The sequence below is a fragment of the Plecotus auritus genome, assembly GCF_963455305.1.
Source record: "Plecotus auritus genome assembly, chromosome: 8".
In the NCBI taxonomy this organism is placed as follows: Eukaryota; Metazoa; Chordata; class Mammalia; order Chiroptera; family Vespertilionidae; genus Plecotus; species Plecotus auritus.
Genome location: NC_137782.1, coordinates 129909949 through 129931370, shown reverse-complemented (window position 1 = coordinate 129931370; position 21422 = coordinate 129909949). Strand labels below are relative to the sequence as shown.

Genomic DNA, 21422 nt, shown 5'->3' with positions numbered 1-21422 from the left:
CATTGATTTTTAGAGACAGTCGAAGGGAAGAAAGGAAGGGAGGGAGGGTGGGGTGGGGGAGAAAGAGAGAGAGAGAGAGAGAGAGAGAGAGAGAGAGAGAGAGAGAGAGAGAGAGAAACTGTGAGACACATCAATTGGTTGCCTCCTGTATATGCCCATCCGGGGCCGGAGATTGAACCTGCAACCCAGGTATGTGCCCTTGACTGGGAATCAAACCCAAGACCCTTGTGTGTGGGTGCTGACATTCTAATCACTTCGCCACACAAGCCAGCACTGGATATATTTTGGATACAATATTACCCATGCTCCATAATAATGCTAATATTTAAGAGTAATTGGGTCATTATGACGTTCTTAAAGCTCTTGTCATATTTCCATAATCATTCTTGGGGCCCCTTTATTTATGTTTTTACTGATTTTTGAGACAGAGGGTAGGGGAGAGGGAGAGATAGAAACATTAATAAGAGAGGAACATTGATTGGCTGCTTCCTTCACACCCCCTAACTGGGGATCGAGTCTGCAACATGGGCATGTGCTCTGACTGGGAATCAAACCATCAACCTCCTGGTGCATTGGTCTACGCTCAACCACTGAGTCATACCAGCCTCTGTATTAAATAAGCCTTTTCCTCACTAAAAGAGTATCAATATTAACATAATAAAAAGTTATTGAAAAGTTTATAAGTAATGATACACACACAATATGATGAATAATAAACTTTGTTTAAAGTAATTTTATAGGTAATTTGAAACAAGCCATGGTCACACCTTGAACATGTAACTCATCTGGTAGCTGACCTACTAAAGAATATTTTGTGGTTGACCACCTCATTTTTATCCTTTATCCCTTTTCAGTCTTTTTGAGGTACTACTGGAAATAAAATTATAAGCTCTTTAAAATAAAATGGACATGCGGTGATTTGATATCCTATATAATAAAGGGCTAATATGCAAATAGTCTGAATGGCAAAACAACTGAACAACTGAACAACCGGTCACTATGACGTGTGCTGACCACCAGGGGGCACCTGTGTAACATGGCGGGCGTCGGCCACAGCGGGATGGTGGAGCAGGTGAGCAGGGGCACCAGACCAAGGCGGGGTACCAGTCACTGTCATCAGGGCGAGCCTCTGGTGGTTACTTAAAATTCTTTGCTCTCATGCACCACGGTCCCACCTGGCACTCACACCTGCTGCCGACGATGGCCCCACTCACACCTGCTGCTGGCACCGGCCCCATTGCTCCACACCATCAGCGGGTGTGAGTGGGGCCAATGCCGTCAGCGCGTGGAAGCAGCAGTGGCGGGAGTGGGGCTGACGGCAGACAGGGGACCAAGGGCCACAGCAGGAGGGGCCTGGTGGGGGTGCAGAGGATGGGCCAAGACCCGCCCATGTGCCCACAACAGCCTCGCGGCCCACAGTTGCTTTCAAGGTACATGAATTTGTGCACTGGGCCCCTAGTCCTATATAATAAAGAGCTAATATGCTAATTAGACTGGACTGCAGAATGACCTTCTGCAACGACCTTCCGGAATGACCAGTGGGAGAGGCCATGGGGCCTTGAGGCAGCTGGGGCTGTGAGGGCCAAGCCCCTAGCACAAATTCTGTGCATTGGACCTCTACGTATACTATATATTATGAAAGAATACTCACATCTAGTTAGTCAATACATTCATCTCCTCACATAGTTTTTTTTTAATGAAAACATTTATATTTTATTCTCTTATCAAATTTTAATTATACAATACAGTATTAGTAACTATATTCACCACATTTTATAATAGATCCTCAAACTTCATTCATCTTATAGTTGAAAGTTTGTACCCTTTTACCAACTTCTACTTCTCTCAGTTCCTGACAACAACTTTTCTACTCTCTGTGTCTATGAGTTTGACTTTTTTTAAAAAGATTCCACATATAAGTGATACCATGCAGTATTTTTCAGTCTCTGTCTGGCTTATTTTACTTAGCATAATGCCTCAAGGTCCGTCTATGTTGTCACAGTGGCAGGTTTTCCTTATTTTTCATGGCTAAATAATATTTCTTTGTATACATACACCACATTTTCTTTACCCACTCATCTGTTGATGGACACTTAGGTTGTTACCATGTCTTGGCTATCGTAAATAATTCTGCAATGAAAATGGAAGTATAGATATCTCTCGAAGATGTTTTTGATTTCTTTGAATATACACCCAGAAGTAAGAGCGTGGGATCATATGATAGTTCTATTTTTAATTTCTTGAGAAATTTACATACTGTTTTCCATAGTAGCTGTACCAGTTAACAGTCCCACCAACAGTATGCAAGGGTTTTCTCCACATGCTTGTCAGCATTTGTTATCTCTTTTTTTTATGACAGCCATTCTAACAGGTGTGAGGTGTTACCTCATTGTGCTTTTCATTTGCATTTTTTTGATGACTAGTGATGTTGAACAGCTTTTTCAATTACCTGTTGGCCATTTCTATGTCTTCTTTAGAAAAATGTTTATTCAGTTCCTCTGCCCATATTTTAATTGGGTTGTTTGAATTTTTTCACTACTGAGTGGTAAAAGTCCTTTATATATTTTGGATATTAACCCATTATCAGATATATGAATTACCAATATTCTCTCCTTTCCATCAGTTGCTTTTTCATATTATTGATGATTTCCTTGACTATGCAGAAGCTTTTTAGCTTGATGGAGTCCCACTTGTCTCTCTTTGCTTTTGTTGCTTTCTTTTGCTTTTGGTGTCAAATGGAAAATTACTGCTACAACCAATATCAAGGAGCTTACTCCTATGTTTTTTTCTCTAACTTTCCTAGTTTCAACCTTACATTCAAGTCTCTCTAATTGATTTAAAGCTGATTTTTGTGTATGGTGTAAGATAGGGGTCCAGTTTCATCCTTTTGCATGTGACTGTTCCATTTTGCCAACACCATTTCTTAAAGATACTGTCCTTTCCCCATCTTAGAATGTTGGCTCCTTTGTTGAAAATTAATTGACCTTATATGCATCGGTTTAGTTCTGGGCTCTCTATTTTGTTCCATTGACCTGTGTGTCTATTTTTATGCCAATACCATACTGTTTTGATTACTACAGCTTTGTAATATAATTTGAAATCAGAAAGCATGATGTCTCCTGCTTTGTCCTTTCTCAAGATTGCTTTGGCAATTCAGGATCTTCCTCATTTTTTTTCTTATAACAGAAAAAGAGAAGATAATTCCAACAATTTTTATCTTTCATAAAATGTAATAAGCAATGGGAATCAAATCTGATTTCTTCTCTTAAATCTACTCTCAAGGCAAGGTACCAATAAGTAGGGAAAAGGGATAAAAGGATAGCATACTGCTATGCAACCTGGAAGAAACAAAGCGTTGCTAGGTAGAATAGCCCAGACTATGCCTGCCTGCTGCAGGGCCTCTCACCTTAAAAGTTGTGGTGCCATACAGCTTGCTGGTATGGACTGTCTCTGGAAGCACATTAGTGATACTGGTGATGAATTCTTCCAAGTACTTACAGGATTTCTCCAAGTGTGTTGTATTGATAATAATCTGGACAAGCTGGAAAACAAAGCAAGCACATGTATGAATCATTTGACTATTTGACCCCAGGATGAATGGCTCAATATGAATCTGCTGGTACAAGAAAAGCAAAAGGCATGATAGCAGAGGCCATCTGCATTCTACAAAAGGCATTTTAAAGCAGGGGTACTACTTCATCTATGAAGCCTTCTCTGATTACCCAGAACATCTTGTATTCCTCCTACTCTCTGTAGGAGCTCTTGTCACTCTATTTTAAACACATGTTTTCTTCTGTTTAAAAAGGACTAGACTAAGATAAAAAAAACTAATAGTGTTTAGCATAATGCTTAGCCTTAAATAACAGCCAAATAAATTAAATAAACTCCACTAAAAGAACAAGAATAATTGAAATGGCAAGAAAAAGTTTCCAAATTAGGCACGATGAACAGAGAGATGTTGGACTAGATTGCAGTACATTAAACTATATTAGTCTATGGAAGAAAAAACATGGGCACTAAAGTCAGAGAAACCACGGGATTAATAACGTACAAATTCTTGATCTTGAGAACACTTCTTAACTTCTCTAAGCCTGTGTTTTTACCTGTAAAATGTTAATAATAACTTCTAACTCACAGAGTTATTGTGAAAATTTCATATTCTTTAGTTAATACTATTTCTCTTTTCTTATAGAAAAGAATCTTAAAGGAGACAGTGCTGGTAAGACTAAAGTAATCTATTCATTACTTTGAGGAGAGAATAGGAAGAATAACTATTATTATCTACACAGAATTAAAGTTTGTAAAGCACTTCGCAATTCATGTTCTTACATTATCTTCACAGCAACCTGCAGAAATAAATTAAGCGGGAATAATTATTAGTTCCATTTTATTATAACAAAAATAAAATTATCTTCTCTAGATCATATAACTAAATGGAACTATGACTCAAATTAACTCATCTACATGACTTCTGACAGTGCCTTTGAGCAGCGCACAGCTGGCAGCCCTAGCCCTGGCGTGCTGCAGGGTCAGTACAGTAGGCTGAAGTAAACTCTGGGTCTTCCACCAACTAGAACCCTCCATGGTTTGATTCTACTCTATGCAAAAAAAATAAAATAAAATAAAAAGGAGAAGTACCTACTACATATTTCAACTATAAAAACTATTCATAGTCCCCACAGTCTAAAAGAAATTTTAAAAAATATTAAAAAAATTAGAATGGAACCTTTTTATGTATCTCTCTCTTCTACATCTTTAACTTCTTTTTTTTTTTTTTTTTGTAATCCTCACCAAGGGATATTTTTTCCATTGATTTTTAGACAGAATGGAAAGAAGGGGAGAGACGAGAGAGAGACAATAATGATGTGAGAGAGATACATAGGTTGGTTGTCCCTTGTATGTGCCCTGACCAGGGCTGGGGATGGAGCCTGCAACCAAGGTATGTGCCATTGACCGTAACAGAACCCGGGACCCTTCAGTCTATAGGCCAACACTCCAACCACCGAGCCAAACCAGCCAGGGCTACATCTTTAACTTTTCATTTTCATAAGACTATTTTCTGGTGGCAGGGCTGTGGAAAGTAGGGGGAGTATTGGTGTACCAGATAATAGATGAACTTGGTCCTTCTTTTAGTCTAGTGAGATAGTGAGCTGGGGCGAGAGTGGGTAGATGACACAAAGGGAATTGGAACTAAAGATGAAGAGAGGTATTAAACCATTTTACAGTCAAATGATATTTCTGTGAAATATCAAACAAAAATATGAATAGGACTATAATCAGGTAGTGCATCCTTACCTCTTCAACAGCACACAGCACATAGTTTTTTCTCAAAAAAAAAAATCGATGTCAACTCATAATGACAATGCTTTAGTAATAGGTTGGACTGAGGAAAAAGATACCTTCCACCCCCCTAAGGATAAGCTGGAAGATCTGAGAAAAACAGCTACTTTTTAACATAGTGACGAAGAGCAAAGACTCAGAGATGCAGCTCCAACAAAGGTGAAAAGTTAGGGCAACGTTGGAACTAGATCTCTGTATTATTCCCCACAACTCATCAGACAAGTTCATATTCATCATTAGGCCCGTGCCACTCATTCCATGGCTTGAATTTGGAGACTTTTAGTTTTAGACACAGATATGATCTCCTATAAAATTACCCCAAACATCAGCCTTTTAGCTTTGGAGTGCTCTAGAAAAAAACATACACCCAAATAAGCAATTTGTCATCCTTTTCCTTTCATCATGTTTTTCCCTCTGAGGAGGACTAAAATCATTTTTAAAGATTTTAATAGTCTAAATTAAATCATTCTTTTTCCTGAGTGGGAAAGTGGCTATTGGCAAGGTTGTCTTGATGTGGAAGTCAGAAAAGTACGAGTTAATTTGGAGAACTGAAGAATTTCTATTTTAAAGTCAGCATTACCTATCGAGAACACATTATACCTATCAAAAATAATCCTAATAATAAGGAGAAATCGTGTCATGTTATCGAAATAAAAAACAGTGGCAGTCAAAGAGAAAATTGTCCTGTTTTGCAGGATATTGTCAGTTAAAAAAAAAAAAAGGAGGCGGCTTCACTGGGTACAGTAGTAATTTCCCATGACTTTTTAAAGATCTGTCAACACAAAAGATCACCATGAATTACATCAATTGGCTGTCAGTCACTTCTGAAATGTTTCATTGCTGAGCATAGAATAGACTATTAAAACACTCTAGGATTACAGTAGATACCATGTCATTTTCAAAGGGAATATTGTCTGTTAATGAGGTCTAAGTGTCTCTTCTCCTGAATGACAGCTAACCAAAATCCTTACAAGGGCATTTATTACGAATGTGAAGCCAGATGCTTTGGGGTAATTTTTAACGTAAGGATGAAACGAAGCAATTTCAGATATCAACGTCCATCAGAGTTTGAGCTCCTTTGGTATTTTTAACCCCCCACTTCCCACTCTATTACAAAAATATATCACTGCAGCCATCTAAACTGTCCTTAACATTGTTCCAAGGACGTGGAACTACCAACAGATTAGATATTAGCTATGTCTTACATAAAGTAAAGTTCTATGAGAATTATCCAAAAAAATAAAACACTATATTGCAAACAACCACTTCTTACAATTAAATGACCAAAGTCGCTTTGGTTAAAAATCATTACGAAGCAGAACAATTTTCTGTCTCTCCCAGTATCACAGAGAATCAAGTGAGCAAGGGCACAGAGTAGACTGTGGGAGTCACTTCTCCAACTCTGATAAAACACCCCAGAAGCCTGAACCACGATGACAGATAGATGGTCATATTCTTGACAAACTCCAGAAGAGAAAATGACTTCATCATCTTCAATAGTTCAAAACTAAGCACTAAATTCTAAGAACAAATTTCTGTCACCAATTATAAACTACTTCTGGGGTGTATCTACCTATATTAGAATTGATATTATCTTATTTCCCAAAGCAGAGAATTGGGAAATTCTCTCCAAAAGGATAAACTCAAAGCCAGTAAATAGAAGTCACACTGCTCCCCATACCACCAGTGCTTCTCAACTGTTATATTTGCAAGAAGATAAAGAACTAAATAGCAGCCTTGATTCTCACTCACAAAAACATGATCCCTAAGACTTCAAGGAATTTTTATCTCCATTTCACCCCTGCAAGAGTACAAAAAGGAATGTTAACTGCTGATTTTATAACATCTCCAAGGAAAATACCTAAAATACTTGGAACTACTGGTTCCAAATTCAGTGGTCTAGTACAAAGCTTATATTTGACAAAATTTCAGTATAAAATATTTTAACATAATATTAGCAATATCATTGCTATTTAACCACAGGGGTTGGAGACAAATGGTGTGTGGGAGATAAATAACAAAGGCTAGAGCCATGTGAGCATTCTAAATTATATTAAAAACAAAGGGTAAATGCAAAGCACTAGCCATTTATTCACATCTCCTGGGGCACTATTTTAATCATGAAAATATAAATAATATGAAATAATCACTAGTAGAAACTCTGAATTTCTCTAATTTTACCCTAAGAACATACCTACCCATTTTCTTTTGCTTTTCTTTCTTCTCTTTTTCATCAACTAAGAACTCCTATGTGCCAAGGAACATACAAAATTATACACAAAACCAAGTCCCTGACCTCATGGGCATTACAGTAAATACACACACACACACACACACACACACACACACACACACACACACATATATATACATATATATACACACACACACACACACACACACACACACATACACACACACACACATACAAACTCATAGTATAATGTCAGGCACTGGGAACAGAAGTGAGAATAAGAAGTTACATGGTGATGGCAGGTCTGACCTTTTTTGAGGGTAGTCAAGGAAGGCCTCCTTAAGGAAATATTTGAATAGGGACTTAACGTGAAGGAGAAATAAGTCTATTATCTACAATAAGTAAGTTCTTTTCAATCCAATTTTTACCTTAAACCTTTCTATCAATATATTCTCCACAAATAAGTAGGGTGCCCTTTGATTCATCTTAAAACTTTCTTCCACACTTAACTAATTCTATGATATTCTGCACTTCATAAACTAGTAGTTATTTACTTTATCTCTCTAATATTGATGGTTTTAAATTAACATCATGAAAGAGCAAAAGTCCAGAAAAAGTATTATTTTCAAACTCATTTCAAATCTTATTTATTTATTTTTAATATATTTTTATTGATTTCAGAGAGGAAGGGAGAGGGAGAGAGAGACAGAAACATCAATCATAAGAGAGAATTACCGATCGGCTGCCTCCTGCATGTCTCCTACTGGGGATTGAGCCCGCAACCTGGGCATGTGCCCTTTGACCAGAATCGAACTCGGGACCCTTCAGTCCACAAGCCAATGCTCTATCCACTGAGCCAAACAGACTAGGATTCAAATCTTATTTTGAAAAGAAAATATATTTCAAAACTTACCTCAAACCTTATTTCTAAACTACTTACTGGTTGTCTAGACTTAGACAAAGTTATTATCTTTTATCATCTCAAAATTGAAGTAATAACATCAATGTGAGACCAAAGAAGTAATAAATACATTATAATTAAATATAAATACTGATATAAATAACAAAGTATTGAGCATAATATACACCAAATTCCTGAAGGCTATTATTGATATGGACTTACTAATTATATCTCCAGTTAACTAAAGCTTAAGAAAGTGTATAACCATGCTGGCCAGTCTCACTTTAATTCATATCCACTAGCCAAAGTGGGCAATTAATGCTACAAAATAATCACAAAATCAAGAGCAAATCAATTATCTTTTCCATATACTCAGAGATTTCTTCTCTCTCCTTCAAGCCCAATACTTACTTTCAAGCTTTACTTTCAGGTAGAGTAAAGGGAGGCCAGGGTGATGGGGCAGAGCAAACCTAACGGAGAGGGACACAGATGCCGAGGGGAGAGAGGTGGGGAATAAATTATGCAGGGCCCTGTAGGCCATTGCAGGAAAGTTTTAGAAGTTTTTAGAGCCTACCACCAAAATATGTCCCCAACCACCACCATCTGCATCCACATACTCTGATGCTCATACGTTACCAGAGGTGAAGTTTATACCACCTAAAGCCAATCCCTTTCATTGCACTAGATTCTAAACTCTTTCCTACTCACATTACTCCAGAGAGTTCCCCCTTTCCCTTACATCAACTTTTGCGTTCTATTGCATATTCTCATCAGAAATAACATGGTATTACTTCTATTAAAAAAAAAACACACTTTTGCTTAACCCACTTCCCCTACTGGCTACCACCTTATTTCTTTGCTTATCTATGTAACAAAATTCCCTCAATAAGTTGTCTTATACTTGCTATCTTCAATCTCTCTCACACTCTTTAATTTAAATAAACACTTCATTTTAGGATAGTTTTATATTTACAAAATAGTTGCAAAGAGTTCCCAAATACTCCACACCCAGTTCCCCCTATTGTTAACATCTTACATTTACTATGCTACATTTGCCACAACTAAAGGAACCAACATTTGTACTTTACTATTAACTGAACAACACACTTTATTCCAATTTTGTCTAATTTCCCCTAACGTTCTTTACCTTTTTCAGGATTCCACCTAAGTGCCCACATTACATTTAGTTGAAATGTCTCCTTAGCTCCTCTGGTCTGTGACAGTTTCTCAGACTTTCTTGTTTGTAATAACCCTAACAGTTTTGAAGAATACTAGAATGTCCTTCAATTTTGGCTTGTTTAATGTTTTTCTCTTGGTTAGACTGAGTTTTTAGAAGAAAGACCACAGAGATGAAGTGCCTTCTCATCACATCATAACAACACAACTTATCACTGATGATGGTAACCTTGATCACCTGAGTGAGGTAGTTTGCCATGTTTCTTTACTGTAAAGTAACTTGTTCCCTCCTTCCATAGTCTATTTTTAGGAAGTAACCAAACACAGTTTACACACAAGGGATAGGAAGCTAAGCTCCACCTGTCACAAAACCATCTCTAATAAGAAATATTTCCACATTACTATGGGCCTCATGTAAAAATCTCTATCATGTTATGATGAAATAATTAAGTCACTGTGAAGGGTAGTACATATAGTAAAAGTTAATACATTTAGAAGAAAAATAACGTGGACTTAAGCCTCATTTTTATCATTTTGCTAGCCATATGACCTTAGGCAATCTCCTTGAACTTTAATGATACATCCTATATAATTAAAGGCTAATATGCAAATTGTCCCCACTGGCAAGAGTTCGCCCGATTGGGAGTAAAACGTGAGCTGACCACCAGGGGGCGGCATGGAACATGGTGGGCGACGGCGACACAGCATTGGCAAAGGGCGGCAGTGAAGGGACTGCTGGCCTTGATGGGCCCCAACAAGAGCGGGACCACGGTGGGATGGTGGAGCAGGTGAGTGGGCAGCACCAGACCAAGGTGGGTACGAGCGGGGGCCCCGATCACCCCATCGGTTACCCCATAGATCGGCCCTGATCACCGGCCAGGCCTACGGACCCTACCTGTGCACAAATTTTGTGCACCAGGCCTTTAGTCTTCTATAAAAAGGGAAATAACACATACCCAGACTGCTTCAGATGTTATTGTGCTAAATGAGATGGTATTTGTGAATAGACTTTGAAGAATACAAATTATTCCACAAATGTTGCCTATTATAATGACAATTCCAGGTGTGAATTCACTTTAGTTAACAACAATGCAAGACCATAACATCTTCTCTTTCCAAAGGTAATATAGCTATTCCAGGATTTATTGGTTGGTGATGAAAAAAATCACCAGGTGTGTGTCTATACATGTACACACCACCATAACTTCCAAAATAAATGCCTGTGGATATTCATTCCTTCATTAATATGCAAAGATACTGATAATGAAAGTATATTTGCCTAGCCCAGCTGGTGTGGCTCTGTGGTTGAGTGTCAACCTATGAACCAGGAGGTCACAGTTCGATTCCTGGTGAGGGCACATGCCTGGGTAGTGGGCTTGATTCCCAGTTGGGGGCATGCAGGAGGCAGCCGATCAATGATTCTCTCTCATCATTGATGTTGCTATCTCTTTCCCCTCTCTGAAATCAATAAAAATATATTATTTTTTAAAAAAAGAAAGTATATTTGACTAAAGAAATCTAATGACTTAGGAATAACATTTAGCATTCATTTAGATAGTGCCAAGAATTTTCATTTACTTCTTTGATAAACTCATAGTGCTTCTTCCTATCATTATCTGATCTGAAGAGTGCCCTTGACAATGGAATCAAGAAAACCAAAGAAGTAAGAATTTAGGTCTTTCTCTTAAGATGTCACAGTAAATCAATTTCACAGCCACAACTAAACTGAAGAGTCTTCTGAGGCCAAAGCTGTTTCTATCACACCATGTTCCTGCTATACTTCTTGTTTAAAATGACTTTTTAAGAGACTGCTAAATCAAATGGCATAAGAATCATATCAAGTTATAATGTAGAGATAGTTCACAAAATAAATAACAAACTTCTTGTCCTACTTGAGATTCAGAAAAGAACAGCACAATCTAACAAAAGCAGGACTTTCTAAAATTCACTCCAACTTTTCTATTCTATAGTATGCCTGATTATGAGGTTAGCCTATTATCAGACACTCAAAAGCAATATTTAATTATTTCTATACCCAACAATAAAAAGAAGCTCTGAAAAATGAAAAAACTATCCTAAATAATGTCATATGTGGCATTCAATTGTAAAAAAGAAAAAAAAAGTTTGTTATAAGTAGAATTCCATCACTGCCTATATCCCACATTATAATATTTTTGTATCTTAGCACATCTACAGAAGTAGATGTTCACCTGGCTTCCAGCTGTCTTTACCTGTGGATCAATATCATTAACCATTTACTAACTTTCACTATAATCCCTGACAGTACATATATGAAAATGTCAATTTTTTCTAGAGCAACTGCCTTTCTAACTACACTACCGCTACAGGTAAAACAGATGGTCAACAGCCTTTTTCTTTCCCTGTGAAAACAAAAATTCCTCCAAGCACTCACTTTGGCACTATAAATTCCATTAAATGGCAGGTTGAGGCTCCCATGCAATCCTGGGTCCAAGAGAAAGGAAACTTCACATTTTTCTAAATTTTAGGACTTCATGCCAATGCTCCAAATCTTCATTTTGCCAAGATCCTGTCCCCAACATATGTACAATATCCCTCCTCTCTTTGTGAGACTGCATAAGCTTCCACAGAAGTGTGATGAATGCCTTTCTCTCACATTTCCCCACCCAAATCCGCACTTACATGCTGATAAAGAGTAAAATACCATTCATATACATGAGGTATTTCACAAATTAAAGCTAAGTCTAATACTAACCAAGGACTATGAGTACCAATATCTGTGGCATCAATGATTTCTGCAGGCAAAATATGATCTCATCTTCTATGTTGTACTTGGACGGCCACTCATTTGGATAGGATCCTGATATTAACTATATTCTCCAACCATCAATTTTGTTTATATAATTAATGGCAAATAATACAAATTTAACCCAACATCTTCAGAAAGGAAAATCAATTAAGCTAGTGAAAACAATGAGAGAGAGAAAAAACGTGACTTTCAAAAACTAATAATGGACTTCTCCAGGATGACCAAAGAAAAACACAAGACAGTTATTTTGCACTTTCACCATTACAGGTCCACCTGGAAGAGCATGATGAACCATATGGAAAGTTGTCATAAATTTAAAAAAAAAAAAAAAAAAAAAAACCCACAGCTTAGGACATCTGTTGACATATTGCCTTGGCTGCCTCCATTAAGAGCAGCTTTACCTCAGTTAGTCCAATATTCTTCCTTTTAATGACATTCTGCAGAGAGTTGCTCAGAGTTCTGGTCAGCAACAGGTTCGTAGATTTTCTAATCATGTCATCAACTTCAGTTGTGCTGAAAAAGAAGTGTCAATAGTTAGTAATACCAGGTAGCAGAATTATATTGCAAATAAATAAGGTGGTGCTTATAATAATAGTAATAATAATAAATAAATGATAGCAGCAGCAAATAACATTTACTGTGTGCCAGAAATTATTCTAAGTACTTTAATGATTTAAAATTTACTTAATCTTCACAATAAACATGAAGTAGTTTTATTATTATCTCTACAGATGAGAAAATGAAGGCACAGGGGAATTAAGTAACTTGCTCAAGGTCACACAGTGAGTACAGAGCAAAAAGGGGGGGGTGGGTAGATTTCACACAGGCAGTCTAGCTCTAAAGGCCATAGCCTTTAAACACTGTGCAATACTCTCTCTCAGAATAAATAGTTCCCCAGGATGATTCCTCAGCCTAAAACCATTATTTCTCCTATACTTGCAAGTTCCTTCACAGATTAATATTTATAATTTTCCAACCTGATCTCTCAGTAGACTTCTTACACAATTAGCTGATAAAGAGGATAGCTCTACTCCTGTATTATCATCTCTATTTTGCTCTGGTTCCAAAATAAGTGTTTCAAGCCAGTAGTTTAATTCTGCATACATGTTTTAAAATCCCACTTACTATTTCAAGGGCAATAAATAAAGACATTTTGTATTCAGTAAAGAAAACTAAACAAAGAAAATTATTCCAAAGCTATTTTTATATGCAAATTTTAAAAGAAAACAGTCTTGCAACTAACAGACTAAATCTGAAACCTATACATCCTTCATAAACCCCTGAAAACATTACTCAGGAATGCTTTCTAGAAAAGATATCCTTTTGAGACAAACAGTTCTTCAATAACAAGGTTACTATTGTAATAATACTTGTTTATACACATCAAGAACTAACTGTAAGTGAAGATGTGTAAACATTTCTTTGTAAATAATTTATTGCTTGTGGACAATGGTCACAAATTTTATCTCATTGATTTCTCTTTCTGTAGAAGAAAATCAAAGGCTTATTACATTTGAAATAAAAATCTTAAAATTCTAAATACATAATAGGCAAGCTACATTGTTATGCTATGTTGAAAAGAGAAATATATTAAAAACAAATAAGACTAGAAAATGAAAAGCCATAATCAGTTAGGAAAAGAGATACACAAAAATATTTTTACAGGGTCCATATAAGGATATATTTAATTGACCAATACTTTCTGGCCCACTGCCACCCTTTCCATAAATGATACTGAATTGAAATACTTCATTCCACAAATATAAGGTACTAGGCATTGTGTTAGAATATTCAGGTCACAATAATGAACAAAATGGTCTTGTGGTTCAGCCTCCACATATTAAAGTCATAATTACATCATATTGATTGTAATATGAGCTATGAATAAATACAGGCTGCTATAATGATGATGAACACAGGTGCCCAAAATAATCTGGTGACCATGATATTAATCACTGTCATGGCATCCTGTGCTTATTACATCTCTATTATGCTTTAACAAGAACTAGCAGAAGTTCGACTTTTAGATGATGTAGATCAAGAAAGACTATCAACAAGAAACCTAGGTCCAAGCAAAAAGCTATATTTTCCTTAAATGTCAACAAAGTGTAAAGTGTAAATGAACTCAACTGCAAACTGGAACAAGCCCTTGAAAGGTGAGCAAAGACTACCCACCACTTTCATATCTCAGGCCAAAACCTAATCTGGGTACAGATAGAGGAGGGAGTAAGAGTAATAGGCTGACAGGCTTTGGTGGGATGGAGAGAAATCAGCCCAACCTTTAACAGTGTGGACTAATATTACAGATTAGAATCTTGGAAAAGCCCCCAAACAAAAATAAACATACTGACCCAACAATTCTTTCCTATAAAAACTCAGTTACATAAGATATGGTGGAGGCAGTGCTAGAAATCAAAGAGAAATCTTGCAAATTTTGCAAGGGATTTAGGTTCCAGGCCTATCCTGAAACCAATCCAAAGGAGAGCAAAAACTAACTAAAGCTGAAACCCAGCCCAGCTCAACTCCTGTGAAGATCACAGATAAGGCCCTGGATAGAAGCTTTGGGATTTTAGAGTTGGTCTTAGGAAAAAAATGATTTCTGCAATGCTATTTAGAAACAGAAGTAATTGAAACTAATTAAAACTGAGACACATTCAGTTCACTCAAGTTATGATGAAATTCGAATGGTTTGTCAAGCAGCTAGGAATCACAGAAGAAGTATATGGAAAGGAGACATACTTAAGGACATAGCAAAATCATCTCCAAACCTGTTAAAAGATTTCAACCTACAGATCTAAGAAATTCAGCACGCCCCAAACAGAATTCATGCAAATAAAACAACACATAGAAACAACACAAACTGTAAATTGCAAAGATAAAGAGAAAATCCTAAAGGCAACCAGAGAAAAAAAGACAATAATTCAGAGAAAGAAACAACAATAAAAGTGACAACTTGTTTCTCTGCAGAAACAATGAAAGTAGACAGTGGAATGACATCTTTAAAGTGTAGGGAAAGGGGGACCGTCAACCTAGTATTCTAGAGCTTGAAAAAATATGTTTTCAAAAACAAAGGTGAAAAAATTTTAGACAAACAAAAGCTAAGAAATATGTAATAACAGAAGGTATTCACTAAAAAAAAATGCTAAAATAAATTCTTCACACTGAAAGAAAATAATATCAAAGGTAACCTAAATCTGCAGGAAAGAATTGCAAGGCCTAACAATGGAAAATATGTGGTAAGTATAAAGAACTACCTTTTTCCTTGAATTTTAAAATGATATTAAATGTTCAAAGCACATTTTAGGGTTTAAAAACAGGTATATAAGTGAAGTATATGCCAACAATAACAAAAGAGGAAGAAAATACATTACATTATACTGTTGTAAGATTGTTATATGTGAAGTGATATATTATTTGAGGTAAATTGTAGTAAGTTAAGGATGCACACTGTAATCCCAAGAAACCACACTAATAAACAATAAATAAATAAAACACTCAACCGGAAAAGCAAAAAGAAAAAAAGAATCCAAAAATTTGAAGATAGTATAAGGAGCCTCTGGGACAACTTCAAGCGTACCAACATCAGAATTATGGGGGTGCCAGAAGAAGAGAGAGAGCAAGATACTGAAAACATATTTGAAGAAATAATGACTGAAAACTTCCCCCACCTGGTGAAAGTAATAGACTTACAAGTCCAGGAAGTGCACAGAACCCCAAACAAAAGGAATCCAAAGAGGACCACACCAAGATACATCATAATTAAAATGCCAAGATCAAAAGACAAAGAGAGAATATTAAAAGCAGCAAGAGAAAAAACAGTTAATTACCTACAAGAGAACACCCATGCGATTGTCAGCTGATTTCTCAACAGAAACTATGCAGGCAAGAAATATTCAAAGTGATGAATAGCAAGAACCTACAACCAAGATTACTCTACCCAGCAAAGCTATCATTCAGAATTGAAGGTCAGATAAAGAGCTTCACAGATAAGATAAAGAGCTTCACAGATAAGAAAAATCTAAAGGAGTTCATCAACACCAAACCAGTATTATATGAAATGCTGAAAGGTACTCTTTAAGAAGAGGAAGAAGAAGAAAAAGGTAAAGATAAAAATTATGAACAACAAATATGTATCTATCAACAAGTGAATCTAAAAATCAAGTGAATAAAAAATCTGATAAACAGAATAAACTGGTGAATATAATAGAATCAGGGGCATAGAAAGGGAGTGGACTGACAATTCTCAGGGGGAAAGTGGTGTGGGGGGGTGCGGGAGGAGACTGGACAAAAGTCATACACCTATGGATGAGGACAGTGGTGGGGAGGTAAGGGCAGAGGGTGGGGTGGGAACCAGGTGGAGGGGAGCTATGGGGGGAAAAAAGAGGAACAATTGTATTAATCTGAACAATAAAGATTTATTAAATTTTTAAAAAATGTTATACTCAAATAAGCCAGTGGGGGAAATAAATCATAATTCCAAAAACACTTAACCAAGAAGGAAGTAAATTAGGAAAAGGTGGTCAAAAATTAATGGGCCCTGGCTGGTGTGGCTCTGTGGTTGAGCATCAACCTATGAATCAGGAGGTCACTGTTAGATTCCAGGTCAGGGCACATGCCCAGGTTGCCAATTCCGTCCCTAGTGGAGGGCATACAGGAGGCAGCTGATGAATGATTCTCTCTCATCATTGATGTTTTTATCTCTCTCTCTCTCCCTCTCTGAAATAAATTTTTTAAAAAATTTAATTAATGGAACAAATAAAAAAACAAAAATAAGACAGCAGGCTTAAATCCTAGCATATCACTAAATGCATTAAGGTAATAGCATAAACACTCCAATTAGGCAGATTGAATTAAAAACCAATATCCAACTATTGTTGCTTGAAAATGACATGTTTTAAACATACAGACACATGCCCAGATCTTATTTTCAAGATACAATCAGCACTAAAAGGAACTGGACTCCTTTGAGAAATTAGTGACATCGTGGATGAGGGGAAATGTCCCAAACATGATGGGAATGCATCAACAAGGCACAGAAGCCAGCATGAAGTGGCTCACACTAAATACACACACACACACACACACACACACACACACACTCACACACACACGACAATTTGAGCATCAAAATGAAAAAAAACAGTAAAAAATGAACCAACTAAATGAAGTAAGAAACCATGTGTCTGATCTAATGATAGATAGATGACTGATGGATAACGGATATAGATAGATAGAGTGACAGATAGCAAAGGGAGAAGGACCCCTTAATAAAGAATGCTAGTACATATACAAAATATTTAAAAATCATAAATTAGTAATTATTAAAGAAAAAATTGATTCAGGAAAAAATCATTAATGATATCATAAGGAAGAGAGAGGTGGGGGACATATGATAACAGAATAAATATACAGTCTCAAAGTATTTCAACACATACATTACTTATGACAAAAGGAAGAATGATAACTATACAGAGAAGACAGAAATCTTAACCAATTAATCAAAATTAACATAAACTATAAGGGTTTATAATACTACTAGAGGCCCAGTGCATGAAATTCGTACACTGGGGGGGGGGGGGTCCCCTCAGCCCAGCCTGCACCCTCTCCAATCTGAGACCCATTGGGGGACATCCCTCTCACAATCCGGGACTGCTGGCTCCTAACTACTCACCTGCCTGCCTGCCTGATTGTTCCTAACCACTCTGCCTGCCAGCCTGATAGCCCCCTAACTGCTCCCCTGCTGGCTTGATTGACACTTAACTGCTCCCCTGCTGGCATGATTGTCTCCAACTGCCCTCCCTTGCTGGCCCAATCACTTCCAACTACCTTCCCCTGTGGGGCTGAGGGGACTGGGAGACTCCGGCTGGATGAGCCAGGCTGAGGGAACTGGGACTGAGGCTGGATGCTGCGGGGTCTGGATGAGGTGGGGCTGAGGGGACTGGGGGACTGAGCCTGGATGAAGCAAGCTGAGGGGACTGGGGGACTCCAGCTGGATGAGACGGGGTTGAGGGGACTGGGCACCGCCATCTTGTGGCTATGGGCACCGCCATCTTGTGAGGGCATGATGGTCAATTAGCATATTCCCTCTTTCTTAGATAGGATATTCACACTCATATATATGCACAGAGAAGAAGAGAGAGAGAGAGACAGTGAGAAAGAGGAGGGAAGGATTAATAAACTAAATATGGAAAAATGTCAAATATCAGTAAATTTAGGTAAGAAGTATTCAGTTCATCATAACACTCTCAAAACTTTTCCTTGCCCAGCCAGCATGGCTCAGTGGTTGAGTGTCGACCTCTGGACCAGGAGGTCATGGTTCAATTCCCAGTCAAGGCACATGCCCAGGTTGTGGCTCAATCCCATCGGGGGCATGCAGGAGGCAGCGGATCAATGATTCTCTCTCATCATTGATGTTTCTCTCTCTTCCTGCTCCCTTCCTCTCTGAAATCAATAAAAATATATTAAAAAAAACACTTTTCCTTAATGTTGAAAGTATTTGAAAATATGTTCAAAGTAAATATTGCTAAGTAATAGGAGAGACAAATGCATACCATAGAAAAGCAGTTACAGCTAAATTAATAGTGGGCAAAATAGACATTAAAACTATTCTCATTTTAAACAGATGATGAGGGACATTTCATAAACTTAAAAGGATGAATACAAGATATAACAGTATTAACTGTGTCTGAACTTAAAAGCATATTCAATATATCTGAAGTAAAAAGGGTGGAGGGTAGAGATGGAAGAGAGCATAGAGGGAATAAGTGGTGAAGGAAAATAGAATAAAATTAAAATAAAATAAAATAAAATAAAATAAAATAAAATAAAATAAAATAAATAAAATGGAAAAAGATACACATCTAAAATAATAGGATACTTTTAATACTCCTCAGTGATTCACAGGAAAAAGTAGACAAAAACAGGAAAAACAGAAAATATTTATAATACTATTAACAAATTTAATCTGCCATTTAGAGAAGACTATACTCAATAACTGTAAATACACATTCTAATCACATGCATATGGAACACTTACAGTTCGATTTAAATTTACCATTGTGCTAGTTGTTTTGTGCTAGTTGTGTGTTTCATCTGTTCTATAATCCTACTTAGCTTTTTTGTGGACTGCTTTTATTTGTTTTTTCAATGATTCCATTTTATCTGCATCACTGGCTTATTAGTTACTAGAGGCCTGGTGCACAAAATTCATGCACTTGAGGGGGGTGCCTTAGCTCAGCCTGCGCCCTCTTGCAGTCCAGGAGCCCTCAGAGGGTGTCTGACAGACGGTTTAGGCCCACTCCCTGCCGCCAGGAGCAGGCCTAAGTCACCGGGAGCAGTCCTAAGCCGACAGTCGTACTCCTTAGCACTGCTGCAGAGGCAGGAGAGGCTCCCGCCACTGCCGCAGCACTCACCAGCTATGAGCCCGGCTTCTGGCTGAGCGGCGCTCCCCCTGTGGGAGCGCACTGTCCACCAGGGGGCAGCTCCTACACTGAGCGTCTGCCCCCTGGTGGTCAGTGCATGTCATAGTGACTGGTCATTCTGCCATTTAGTCAATTTGCATATCAGCCTTTTATTATATAGGATTAGTTTCACCTATTTTGAACATCTTTTAACATATCCAATTTTTCTCTCATGTCTTTTGTCCTATTCCTGGCACATATTTACTTTTACTAGACATTGTTACTAGATAAGTAGTTTTCTTCAAGGGCAATAAAAAATAGATGAGTGACATCAGCAAGATAGCAGAACAGGAGATCCCACGCTCATATCCCATTAGCAAAAATAATTTGGCAGTCATACATGGACAAAGGTGCTTTGTGGAATTCTGGGATCTAGATAAAAGATTGTAACCTGGTGGAACCCAAAACCAAAGAGGGTTATTTTGAGAAAGCAAGCCCACGCTCAGGTGGCATAGTTGTTACCCATAATAATCCCAAGTACACACACAGGAACAAACTACAATTCACTGTGAACTCAGCTAAAGCCTGTTTGACCTTTCCAACAGTGACATTTGCCTGCCAACCTCAGTCCCAGCTGTGGCCCATGACCCAACTCCAGCACCCACTAGCTCCCAATCCTGCCTGTCCATGACTGCACAGAAGACATGCCCATTCATGACCCAAAAGCAAGCCCTCCAATCTTTTTCTGATTGCAAAAACTAAAACAGCCCTGTAACTCAGCCCCAGGCCCACTCAACTACAGGCCAGGAGTACTCCTACCTGCCCAAAGACCTGCCAGACCACACACCCCTCCTGTACATGGAGGTGGGACCATGGACCTTGATCTGACTGTGGATCTTGACGTGGTTCTGAAATCTATAACCTCTCATCTATAGTCTGATACAATTCCTATCATTAAACCTGCATGTAATCACTTTTTTCCCCTGAATGCTCTTTACCTTTAATTTTCATAAATTTGCATATGATGTGTTTAAGTATTTTTCTTTATTTTCTGTTATTATTTTCTTGTTTAAATTGATAGGAGACTATCTCTAGTTTGATGTCTTTTATTATTTTTAGAATACTCTCAGCCATTATCTTATAAAACATTTCTTCTTCCCAGTTTTATCCTCTCCTTCTGTGACTCCCAATTACACTGTCTGGAAATGGCCTACAGATATTGGATCTTTTATTTCTTTCATTATTTTTTTCTCTGGTGTGTGTCAGTTTGGGTAACTTCTATTTACCTATTTTCAAATTCACTGAATTCTTTTCTCAGCTATGACAAATCTACTGATGAGTCCCTCAAAGGAATTTTTCATTTCTAAAACTGTTTCTTATGTCAAGCATTTCAATTTAACTTTTTCCAATAATTTCCATCTGCTAAAAGTCCCTGTCTGTTCATGCATGTGGTATTTTAAAGTCCCTAACTGATACTTCTATAATTTGGGTCACCTCTGAGTCTGGTTCTGTTGATTTCATTGTCCCTTGACAATAAGTTGATCATTGCTTTTTTGCATGTCTCACATTTTTTTATTGAAGGTTGAATATCATAAATAAAACAGTAGAGGCTGAGGTAACAGT

The 21422-nt window shown here is 37.5% G+C and overlaps 1 protein-coding gene across 4 annotated transcripts in view; it reads right to left on the bottom strand.

The window, feature by feature from the left end:
- The window catches only part of EXOC6B (exocyst complex component 6B), a 529977-nt gene that overhangs the window by 228356 nt on the left and 280199 nt on the right, over window positions 1–21422 (bottom strand). For all 4 annotated transcript variants that reach the window (XM_080685494.1, XM_080685493.1, XM_080685495.1 and 1 more), the window contains 2 exons: window positions 12801–12912; window positions 3407–3541 (listed from right to left, as the gene is read on the bottom strand). In XM_080685494.1, the coding sequence (XP_080541620.1) occupies window positions 3407–3541; window positions 12801–12912 (247 nt within the window). The remainder of the gene's footprint in view (window positions 1–3406; window positions 3542–12800; window positions 12913–21422) is intronic.